Source organism: Oreochromis aureus, linkage group 3, assembly GCF_013358895.1.
Source record: "Oreochromis aureus strain Israel breed Guangdong linkage group 3, ZZ_aureus, whole genome shotgun sequence".
Lineage (NCBI taxonomy): Eukaryota > Metazoa > Chordata > Actinopteri > Cichliformes > Cichlidae > Oreochromis > Oreochromis aureus.
The window spans coordinates 1,221,917-1,232,888 of NC_052944.1; the positions used below are offsets into that span (position 1 = coordinate 1,221,917).

General features: G+C 42.2%; 1 protein-coding gene across 1 annotated transcript; it reads left to right on the top strand.

The window, feature by feature from the left end:
* Nucleotides 1-4,230: 4,230 nt before the first annotated feature.
* On the top strand, nt 4,231-5,276 carry LOC120438849 (GTPase IMAP family member 4-like; the record flags this gene model as incomplete). The annotated part of the gene is made up of 2 exons (XM_039609277.1): nt 4,231-4,345; nt 4,510-5,276. Coding segments are annotated over 2 exons (882 nt in total), but the record flags the coding sequence as incomplete, so codon positions are not given.
* Between the last annotated feature and the right edge of the window lie 5,696 nt (nt 5,277-10,972).

Genomic DNA, 10,972 nt, shown 5'->3' on the forward strand with positions numbered 1-10,972 from the left:
CCAGGTAAATTCTATTTTTCAAAAATGAAAGTGAATATATTATCATTTACTTTTATAGTGCTGCAGTGTTTTCCACATTTGTAGGCCAGGCCTTATCGGTGGGCTGGGATGGTAATGTGCCTCAGTAATTACATGTTAGCATGAAAAAGTACAAGTTGGTTGTTAGTTTATTATTTGACTTAATATTGTGTTAAATGACAGTATTAAGTAAACTGTATGTGTCCCAATGGCAGATCCAGGGTCAGTCATTGGCCTGAAGAACTTGCTTTAGCAGTTTAGATCCAGCAGCTTATGTTTGTAATGTGTTGGTTGATTTTTGGTTTTTCTTTCATTATATATGACTTTCCCTGTTTTTTCAGTGGAATTAAACTTTTTGATTCTGTGTGTTTTTGGTGGTGCAGCCCTATTGGCTTTGGGACTGTGTAAATTATAGTGAATTGTGATTACTATAGACGCTTTAATACAGTACTCAGAGCCAGTGCTGTTGTAGTTTTTGTCTAAGTGATATCTCTCGACCGTCTTTGTTTCCCATAAATAAAGAATGTGGCATTAAATTAAGCCACATGTTATTCCAAAATGTTTTAGAGTATTTTTCAAATTCTGTGTGCTGACATTGAACATTCAAAATAAGGTAATGACCTGCCGGCCTGCCAGCGTGCCGAGCGGGTTCATTTTGTGTTCTAGTTCAGAACAGTTTTCTGTTTGCCATCCAGCATTAAAGCTGTACTTAAGTTCACCTTTTGTTTCCGTGAGTCTGCATTTTAGGTCCTTTTCCTGCCTGCACACGGCCCTCACATGACAGTATGACCCTTGCACAGGGAGTTCTTCAACATGAGGCGTACTGCAGTCAACAAGACTGACTGGGTGGGTATCAAGGTAAAAGCAGGAGTTTTGAAACAGCCAGTACAGAAGGACACAAACAGCTGCCATGTGATTGTCATCTTGGTAAAGTAACAAAGACAAATAATGTTTGTGCTGATGGTGCATTATAAAATTGAGTCTGCTATAGAAAAGCAATATGACTAAATTATTTTGGAATATTTTGCTATTTCCATAGATGGCAAAGGCGTTCATGGAGTCCTTTCCCAAAATAGCAGACATGACATTTGAAACAACAATTAAAGCAAAGGTACAGCAGCGTGAAGCAACTGCTTTACATATACTGGGAGCCTCAGGTTTGTGTTATAGCACAAAGAAATCACTTGTATTTAAATATTCATTGTCAATCACTAATTTTACTATATTTGTAACAGTGTTGGAGGCAGAAAACAATTGTGCCATGTGTTCAACTCCAAAACCACCTTTTCCAGGGCCTTCAATCACCACATGGGTGAGACAGATTTGTAATTGGGGATATTATTTAACAAAATCTATTGTGTACAGTTGCTTTTGTTATTTGGTTTTTGTTTTGAGGAAGAGGGGAAATATAGCCTTAACTTGCATGTAATTGTTTTTGGCTTGGTGTGTTAGTTATTTTGAATATTTGATAAGGAAAAAATATGCAATACATACTAATGTCAGATTAATAAAGATATTCATGTTAAATCACGTGATTAAAGAATTTATTTATTTTTGGTTTGTTGAACATTCCCAGATCCAGTGTGACAGCTGTTCAAGGTGGTTTCACACACAGTGGCTGCAGATGAACACTGAGCTGTTTCAGAAGGCAGAGGCTGCAGAATGGGAGCGCGCTCTCTGTGGAAAATAAATACTCGCATTTATTTTGTAAAATGTATATAAGGTTGAATAATGTCATGTAAATTCTTATTTGTACTGATAGAAACTAAGGAACAGATATAAATTGTTCTTATACATTTTGTATGTGTACATATGCAGGTTATGTATTTCAGAAATGTAAGTAGAGCTCGTTCGTTTAGATTTTGTTTGCATTCTTTTTCATTTTAATACCTTTTGTAGAAAAATGACACTAAATTTAGAAAATAATGTGATTCTGGCAGTTTGGGTTTGTGAGCCTTTTTGCATTGGTTTTGGTGTTGATTCAGATTACTATTGATCAATGTATGTAATTCTTGTTTTTGCTGTTATTAGTTAGTAGTTTTAATTTGGCGATACTTTGTTCTTCTAATTCTCCCTGACAGCTCATAGTTGCTCAGTCTTTACTGCTTTGTTTACATGGATCCTTTCGTGTCACCATTACGTTCCAATCGCCCTTGTTTGTTAGTGTGAGGTATACGTTCGTCATGTTTCCTGTTTGAAGAGTCTGTTTCCTTTCTCATGTTCAAGTCTTGGGTGTACCCCTTCATATTTGATCTCATACTGCTGGTCGCCATCATGTTCAGGTCTGTAGTAGTGTTGTCATAGTCACAGTAATATTCATAGCAGTCGTAGTTTAGTCTTGCCCATTTCAGGATTAATTACAGTTATTGTATGTTCAAGTTTCTTCCATCAGCCACAATAAAGGGCTCTCTTTGAGTTCATCACAGTTTTGTTGTCCTCTGTGTCCTGCTTTTAAATTACATCATCTCACCTGCTGTATAGTAAGTAAAACATATTCCATAAACTCTTTGTTGTGGACGTCGGTCCGAGGTCAGCGGTCAGGACCGGTGGAGTGACCGCAGGCCTGGTTGTTCCTGCTGAATCCCGTCCTCGTGCTCAGAGTGTTTCCAGGACCGAGCCTTTGATATGTGAAAGCAGAAACTCGGCCTGCGTCCCCACACCACGCAACAAGCAGCAGCGTGGCACCCACACGTTAAATACATTCATTCCCATCTTCAATAAGCATGAAGCAATAATCCTGAGGACAAAGAAACTCCGGAGGACTGATGAGTGCAAATATAAATGAATGCAAACAGCATGAATTTTAAAGGTGGGCAAACTTTCTGCAGACTTTGGGAGAAGTAGGTTTGGTGATCAGGCAGGCGTGCAGTCCTAACAAAGCTGTCTGCATGGTGCTGCTGAGAGCGGAGGAACTCCTCGCTGAGTCCATATGAGTTTGTTTGAACTGTCGGCCGCTTCGCTCTCACCTTGACTCACGCTGTGAGCTGCAGAGTTTTCACTCTCCGGCTCCTTTCTGCCTGGCGGATCAAGGCCCCCGACGTTCCTCCCATCGATCGCTTCCTCCCGCGTTCAGAGCGGCGGAAGAATTTATCCAAAACATATTAGTAGAGTTTCCAACCGTCCCGTAAAAATCGTCTCGTATTCAGAGAAAATATTACGCGTTTCGTGTTGAGCTGAAAAGAAACACAGTTTGTCCCAGACTTCAGCTGAAAAAGACACAAAGCTGGATTTATTCTGTGTCTTTGCTGCACAGCTGCCTCTTCTTCTCTCATTCTCTCCCCTCCCTCTCCTGTTTCTACTTCAATCATGAAACTGATCAATGATCAGCTGATCGGCTTTTCTCTCTTGTTTGTTTATCGCCCACTTTGCGCCAGAAAGAGGAAACCAGCGGATGTCGCGTTAAACAACAGCAGCACGTTTGATCAGCTGTTGTTAGAATGTATTTAATATTACTTTCTAGTATCAGCTGATGTTTGCTGGAGCCACAGCTGTAAAGCTGCTGGTCATGATGTCGGTTTGGATATGTGGTGAGAGGCATTAACATGGAGAGGGGGGCACAAAGAAACACTTTTCTTTCTCATTCTCATTTAAAATGTCTCGCTTTTAAAAAATAATGATCTGAATCTTACAACAAACGATTGATAGATTGATACATATATACCATCAAGACAGTGAACATCACTGTCACAACAGCGTTTGTTTTCATTCAAAGGCTTTATGATGTTTCCTATAATGGTGGGCCGGTCCAGCCCTGTATGCAGCTCATCTGCAGTCTGGTGTTACCTACATCTTCCTATTCAGAAGGCAGAATTTCAGAGTTCTGAGTACAACCAAAGCACCACGACTGCAGTTTTTGTGTTGGATGTAAAAAGCGCACATGACGCTGTGGCGTAGGCTAGAATCATGGCGGCGGTCGACGACGGTCCAGGCGTGATTTCTCTCGTGGAAATGTGCACATTATCTTTTCCTTTCTGTTGGTAGGTGGCTCAGTGCACTGTGGCAAGTAAGCAAGCTAGAAGACTCTGGCTGGGTATCCAGTTACAGAAGCAACACATTAACAAGAGAAGTCTGAGTAAAACCAAAGTTACTTTCCCTAGTAACTAGTTACTTTGAAAGTAACGAGTAACTTGAAGTAACTGAGTTACTTTTGATGGCAGTAACTAGTAATGTAACTAAGTTACTAATTTAAAGTAACTTACCCAACACTGGTGCTCAGTGTCTGATCTCAGGCTGGTTCTGCTTGGGAAGACTGGAGAAGGAAAGAGTTCCAGTGGAAACAGCATACTGGGAAGAGATGCCTTCAGAGAAATCTCCAGTCACTCATCAGGTAAGAGACACACAGAGTTTTTAATGGGGAGCAGCAGTAGGAATTCCTTACCTGTTACTTATTTTAGCGAGGACTCTGTAGGTGTGTAAAACGGGACACCATTTCTGTGCAGTTCATATCTGATCTAAATTAAGATGAGGTGATATATGTTTTCTCCTCTTCAGTGGCTGCTGAATGCTCCAAGCAGCAGGAAAGGGTGGTGAAGAAGATGGTCTCTGTGGTCGACACTCCCGGCCTCTTTGACACCTTCCTGCCTGAAGACGTTGTGAAGAGGGAGATCTCCAAATGCATCAACATGTCGGCCCCGGGGCCCCACGCCATCCTGCTGGTCATCAAGGTTGGACGCTTCACAGCAGAGGAAAGAGACGCTGTGAAGAAGGTGGAGGAGATCTTTGGAGAGGGTGCCTGGAGGTACACCATCATCATCTTCACTCACGGAGATGTAGTTGAGTCAGACTTGGACGAGACCTTGGAGGAGGCAGGAGCTGAGCTGCAGGAGGTCCTGCAGAAGGCTGGAAACAGATACCACGTCTTCAACAACCTCAAAACCAACGACCGCCGCCAAGTCCTCAATCTGCTGGAGAAGGTGGATAAGATGGTGGCAGACAACGGAGGAGAGTTTTACTCCAACTACACCTACCTGGAAGTTGAAGAAATGCTAAAGAGGAGAGAGTCGGAGCTCAGAGAGTTCTTCAAGAAGAAGCTGATGGAGGCTCAGGAGGAGAAACAGCAGGTGGAGGAACGGATGAGGTCTGAGCTGGAGGAGTTGAGGCGGTATTACCACATGTTAGAGAGCGGAGTCGGTCAGGTCGTGGAGCAGGTGGCCAAAGACGACTCCTTAGATGAAATCCTCACCAATTTCCACCACACCCTGAAACTGAACGGAGCTGTTTCTGACTCTTGTACAGAGCTGGCACCATCAGTTATGTAGCTCTGTTCTTCACATGGACCAACATATGGAACAGACTCTTTACAACTACATGCATGTATTTATTAGTACGTTTCTGCAGCAATTTATGTGATTTTACCAGGATCATTTTCTGTAAGCTCGGTGTACTTTATGTTTCTAAAGTTTCACACTGAAAGTTCTCACAGAGTGATGGACTTTCTTTCTGATCACAGTCAAAGAGCTAAAGTGCTCCACCTGAAGCAGTTCAGATTCTGAGCAAACTAAAGAATTAGAAGCTCCATCAACTTTTAGAAGTCATGGATTTTCTCTACTGCAGCTGAAGGCGGATGTTTTCCCAGTGAATTGGTGAGATCTTCAGCATTCATGAGCTGGAAATTTGTCCTGGAACGGCTGATGTGTTTGCAGCACCTGAATGAAACACAGGTTAACTGCAGTTCTGAATGTTGTTTCAAACTCTGATTCTGCCTTTAAATTAACTAAAAAAACATGTTTTTAGTCCAAAGATCAGCAGTTATGCTAATGTGCCTTAGTAGCTACCATCAATTACACAAAATCAGTAATAACAAAGTTTATAGAGGTTTAAAGAACCAGCCAGACATTATGACAGGATGCTGTTTACCCTGTTCACAAACTTTAGGTGGTTAACATTTTTATCCTTATGTTGGACGTGGAAAAAAACCCTTCTCTTTCTCACCTGCTGAATCATCAAAGAAGTGAAGAGCGCCACCTGCTGTCCAGTCTGTGCCACGCAGTCAGGGTCGTTACATGAACCGAGTGAAATAATAACCACACAACCCTGTAACCACCTATCTGACAAAGCTGTTGTCTGTAAAAGTAACATTAAACTAAATGTTAGAGCAAATGAAACCTGAAAGCAGCTGAGGAATGCTGTGACTGTTATACTGCCCCCATCTGGTCAGTTCAGCCTGACCAGTTCAGATCTGGTCAGGCTGAACTACAACACTATTCTCTGTAATCTTCATCGAGCAGGCTGTTCAAAAACAAGAGTCATGAAGTGGTATAATTCTCAAACACGTAGCCTAAAGCAGATAACTCGTAAGCTGGAGAGGAAATGGCGTGTCACAAATTTAGAGGATCATCATTTAGCCTGGAGAAATAGTTTGCTGCTTTATAAGAAAGCCCTCCATAAAGCCAGAACATCTTACTATTCGTCACTGATTGAAGAAAATAAGAACAACCCCAGGTTTCTCTTCAGCACTGTAGCCAGGCTGACAAAAAGTCAGAGCTCTACTGAGCCAACAATCCCTTTAACGTTAACTAGTAATGACTTCATGAACTTCTTCACAAATAAAATTTTAATCATTAGAGAAAAAATTACCAATAATCATCCCACAGATGTAATATTATCTACAGCTACTTTTAGTACCATTGATGTTAAGTTAGACTCTTTTCTCCAATTGATCTTTCTGAGTTAACTTCAATAATTACTTCCTCCAAACCATCAACGTGTCTTTTAGACCCCATTCCTACAAAACTGCTCAAAGAAGTCCTGCCATTAATTAATTCTTCAATCTTAAATATGATCAACCTATCTCTAATAATCAGCTATGTACCACAGGCCTTCAAGCTGGCTGTAGTTAAACCTTTACTTAAAAAGCATCTCTAGACCCAGCTGTCTTAGCTAATTATAGTCCAATCTCCAACCTTCCTTTCATATCAAACATCCTTGAAAGAGTAGTTGTCAAACAGCTAACAGATCATCTGCAGAGGAATGGCTTATTTGAAGAGTTTCAGTCAGGTTTCAGAGCTCATCACAGCACAGAAACAGCTTTAGTGAAGGTTACAAATGATCTTCTTATGGCCTCTGACAGTGGACTCATCTCTGTGCTTGTCCTGCTAGACCTCAGTGCTGCGTTCGATACTGTCGACCATAATATCCTATTAGAGCGATTAGAACATGCTGTAGGTATTACAGGTACTGCACTGCAGTGGTTTGTATCATATCTATCTAATAGACTCCAATTTGTACATGTAAATGGAGAGTCCTCTTCACACACTAAGGTTAATTATGGTGTTCCACAGGGTTCAGTGCTAGGACCAATTCTGTTTACATTATACATGCTTCCTTAGGCAGCATCATTAGAAGACATAGCATAAATTTTCACTGCTATGCAGATGACACGCAGCTCTATCTATCCATGAAGCCAGGTAACACACACCAATTAGTTAAACTGCAGGAATGTCTTAAAGACATAAAGACCTGGATGGCCGCTAACTTTCTGCTTCTGAATTCAGATCAAACTGAGGTTATTGTACTCGGCCCTGAAAATCTTAGAAATATGGTATCTAAGCAGATTCTTACTCTGGATGGCATTACCTTGGCCTCCAGTAACACTGTGAGGAACCTTGAGTCATTTTTGACCAGGACATGTCCTTCAATGCACATATTAAACAAATATGTAAGACTGCTTTCTTCCATTTGCGCAACATCTCTAAAATTAGAAATATCCTGTCTCAGAGTGACGCTGAAAAACTAGTTCATGCATTTATTACTTCCAGGCTGGACTACTATAATTCATTATTATCAGGATGTCCTAAAAACTCACTGAAAAGTCTTCAGCTGATCCAAAATGCTGCAGCAAGAGTCCTGACAGGGACTAGAAAGAGAGAGCAGATTTCTCCTGTTTTGGCTTCCTTCATTGGCTTCCTGTTAAATCCAGAATTGAATTCAAAATCCTGCTCCTCACATACAAGGTCTTAAATAATCAGGCCCCATCTTATCTTAATGACCTTGTAGTACCATATCACCCTATTAGAGCACTTCGCTCTCACACTGCAGGCTTACTTGTTGTTCCTAGAGTATTTAAAAGTAGAATGGGAGGCAGAGCCTTCAGTTTTCAGGCCCCTCTTCTGTGGAACCAGCTTCCAGTTTGGATTCAGGAGACAGACACTATCTCTACTTTCAAGATTAGGCTTCAAACTTTCCTTTTGCTAAAGCATATAGTTAGGGCTGGACCAGGTGACCCTGAATCCTCCCTTAGTTATGCTGCAATAGACGTGAGGCTGCCGGGGATTCCCATGATGCATTGAGTTTTTCCTTTCCAGTCACCTTTCTCACTCACTATGTGTTAATAGACCTCTCTGCATCGAATCATATCTGTTATTAATCTCTGTCTCTCTTCCACAGCATGTCTTTATCCTGTTTTCCTTCTTTCACCCCAACCAATCACAGCAGATGGCCCCGCCCCTCCCTGAGCCTGGTTCTGCCGGAGGTTTCTTCCTGTTAAAAGGGAGTTTTTCCTTCCCACTGTCGCCAAAGTGCTTGCTCATACGGGGTCATATGATTGTTGGGTTTTTCTCTGTATTTATTATTGTGCGATCTATTGTACAATATAAAGCGCCTTGAGGCGACTTTTGTTGTGATTTGGCGCTATATAAATAAAATTGAATTGAATTGAAAGTGTTTAATAGTCCTCAGATTTGTGATTGCTGGTTATTAAACAGTTTCCTGAAAAAAAGGCAACAATGTTATTGATTTTTGATTGAATAGTTTCTTAAAATTATGTCCTTGCACAGGTCAGGGGTGTGTGATGCTGAAGTTCAGATTTTTCCAACTCGAGCGGTAGACGCGATACGCGTGTGTGCACAAAATGCAACACAAAAAGTGATGCGCGTGGTTTTATTCGCGAGTCAAACGCGCCAGACGCGCTGCTGTGACGCGCTGCTGTGACGCGCTGCTGTGAGGCGCTGCTGTGAGGCGCTGCTGTGACGCGCGTTTCTCACGTTTTTGCATTTTCACGACGCAAATCTGCTTCCGAATTTTTGCGGGACCCGCAATTGCGTGTCATCACGCTTCTACCTTGACTTTACATGTAAACCTGACGCTCTGGTCGCGTCGGTGTGAACACACCGTAAGTGCGGTGCAGGGTGTGATTTCAGAAAACAGTCGGCTTGTTGGCAGTCTCCCAGGATTGTTGTTCCCGCCTCTTTACCTTCTGTTTTTGTTCCTTTGTAAGGTAAAGACTCTACAATAGTACAAAGAAAACAGAGACAAAGTTGAGTCTCTGGCTATGATTCCTCTCCAGTGTGTTGCTCGTGGTGTCCTGAGATAATGTTTTGATGGGACCGCTCCGTGGTGCAGATCGGTGTCCCAGTGAGTGAGAATTTCCTCCCCAGCTTTTAAAGTGAGCCCAGTCTGTGGTTATGGAGTCACGGATTTACACACTTGGTGCTGTCTCAGAGTTCAGTGCTCTCCAGATGTGTTGGGGTGTTCCAGGTCATGCTTTAGAGCATGTGCTGACCAACATCTTCAACCTCTTCCTGAAGCAGTTGGTGGTCCCCACATCCTTCATCATCATTCCCGTCCCCAAGAAATCAGAGGTCTCAATGTTCTGGCTGAGCAGGAGAGGACACTGCAGTGACCATGACAACCAACTCATGCATCCCACTGTTGCCAGGAAGAAGGATCATATGAGGACAAACAGCAGAGCCAAAGGAAAGAGATCATCTCTCACTCATGGCTCTACTCCACTTTAACACCACCAGGGGGTGCTGTAAGCAGCCTGTTCTACAGGGGCTTGGTCTACAGGGGAAAGTAGCTGTGGCCAAAGCCCTGGCTCCACACATCAGGATCCAAAACCAAGACTGAACAGTCACCATCACCTGGAGAATGTCACAGCCTGGTGTCAACACAGGTAATGGAGACATTTCATTGGCCACACCCACATCAACAGGCGCAATAACAGGACTAATGGTGTGGAAAAGACAAGTGGTGGTGACAGTGGACTCATCTCTGTGCTTGTCCTGCTAGACCTCAGTGCAGTAGAAAAGGAAGTGGTGGATCTATGTTTCTGAGTGTGGGGCCATCAAGAGGCCACAGTATTCATAGAGGGGCCAAGTATTACTCCAACAGCACGTACAACGCTCCTTCTAACTGCTGTTTCCTTCTTATTTCTTTGTATACATGCAGCTCACACTCGACTGTGACTCCTGACCGTGTTTATGGGCCAAATGTTTTGTTCTTTACATCGTCTTTCTTCTATATAATTGTTAAACATTTAATAAATATGTCTACAAAAAAGATTTTTAAAAATCAGACATTTCACACAGACACCCAAATGATTTCTGACCTGATGCAGGAGGACTGAAGGTGCTCTTGACCAGCTTCTTCTTCTCTCCCTGCTCACTGTCAGCAGCTGGCAGGCTCAGGTCCTGCCTGAGACTTTTCATCTATCAGTGCCAAAGAATATGGGAAATAGCAACGCACAACATGCACATTACAAAACAAGTACATGAATCAGCATTACATTCATTAGTGAAGTGCTGACGTTCTTTCCTAAACTTTGGGCCTTAATTAACATTACTGTTAACTAATGTTTGCTTTGCTTCTTAACCAGTGAAGCACCGAGGGGCTTTCTGAGGTTCCTGCTCGTAAATGCCCAAAATGACTCGAGTATTTCTCTGCAACTACAAATATTACAGCACTGTGTCAGAGTCACTGAGGCTGGAACACAGAAAAAGGAAGTAGATTGATTTATTTTTAGACTTTATTGGCTGGAACCACTTTAAAAATACGCTTTGGGTCACAATTAACTCCAGAAAACCAGGAATCCACATATGAACATTATCTGTGCAAAGATTTATGCTTCTGCAGGTAAACAGTGAAACCTTACAGCACTAAATGCACAGATAGCCAGGCGTTTCACATTTTGGTACCATCTGCCAGTTTTAATTTCTTATTGAAGAGCAGAAATGAT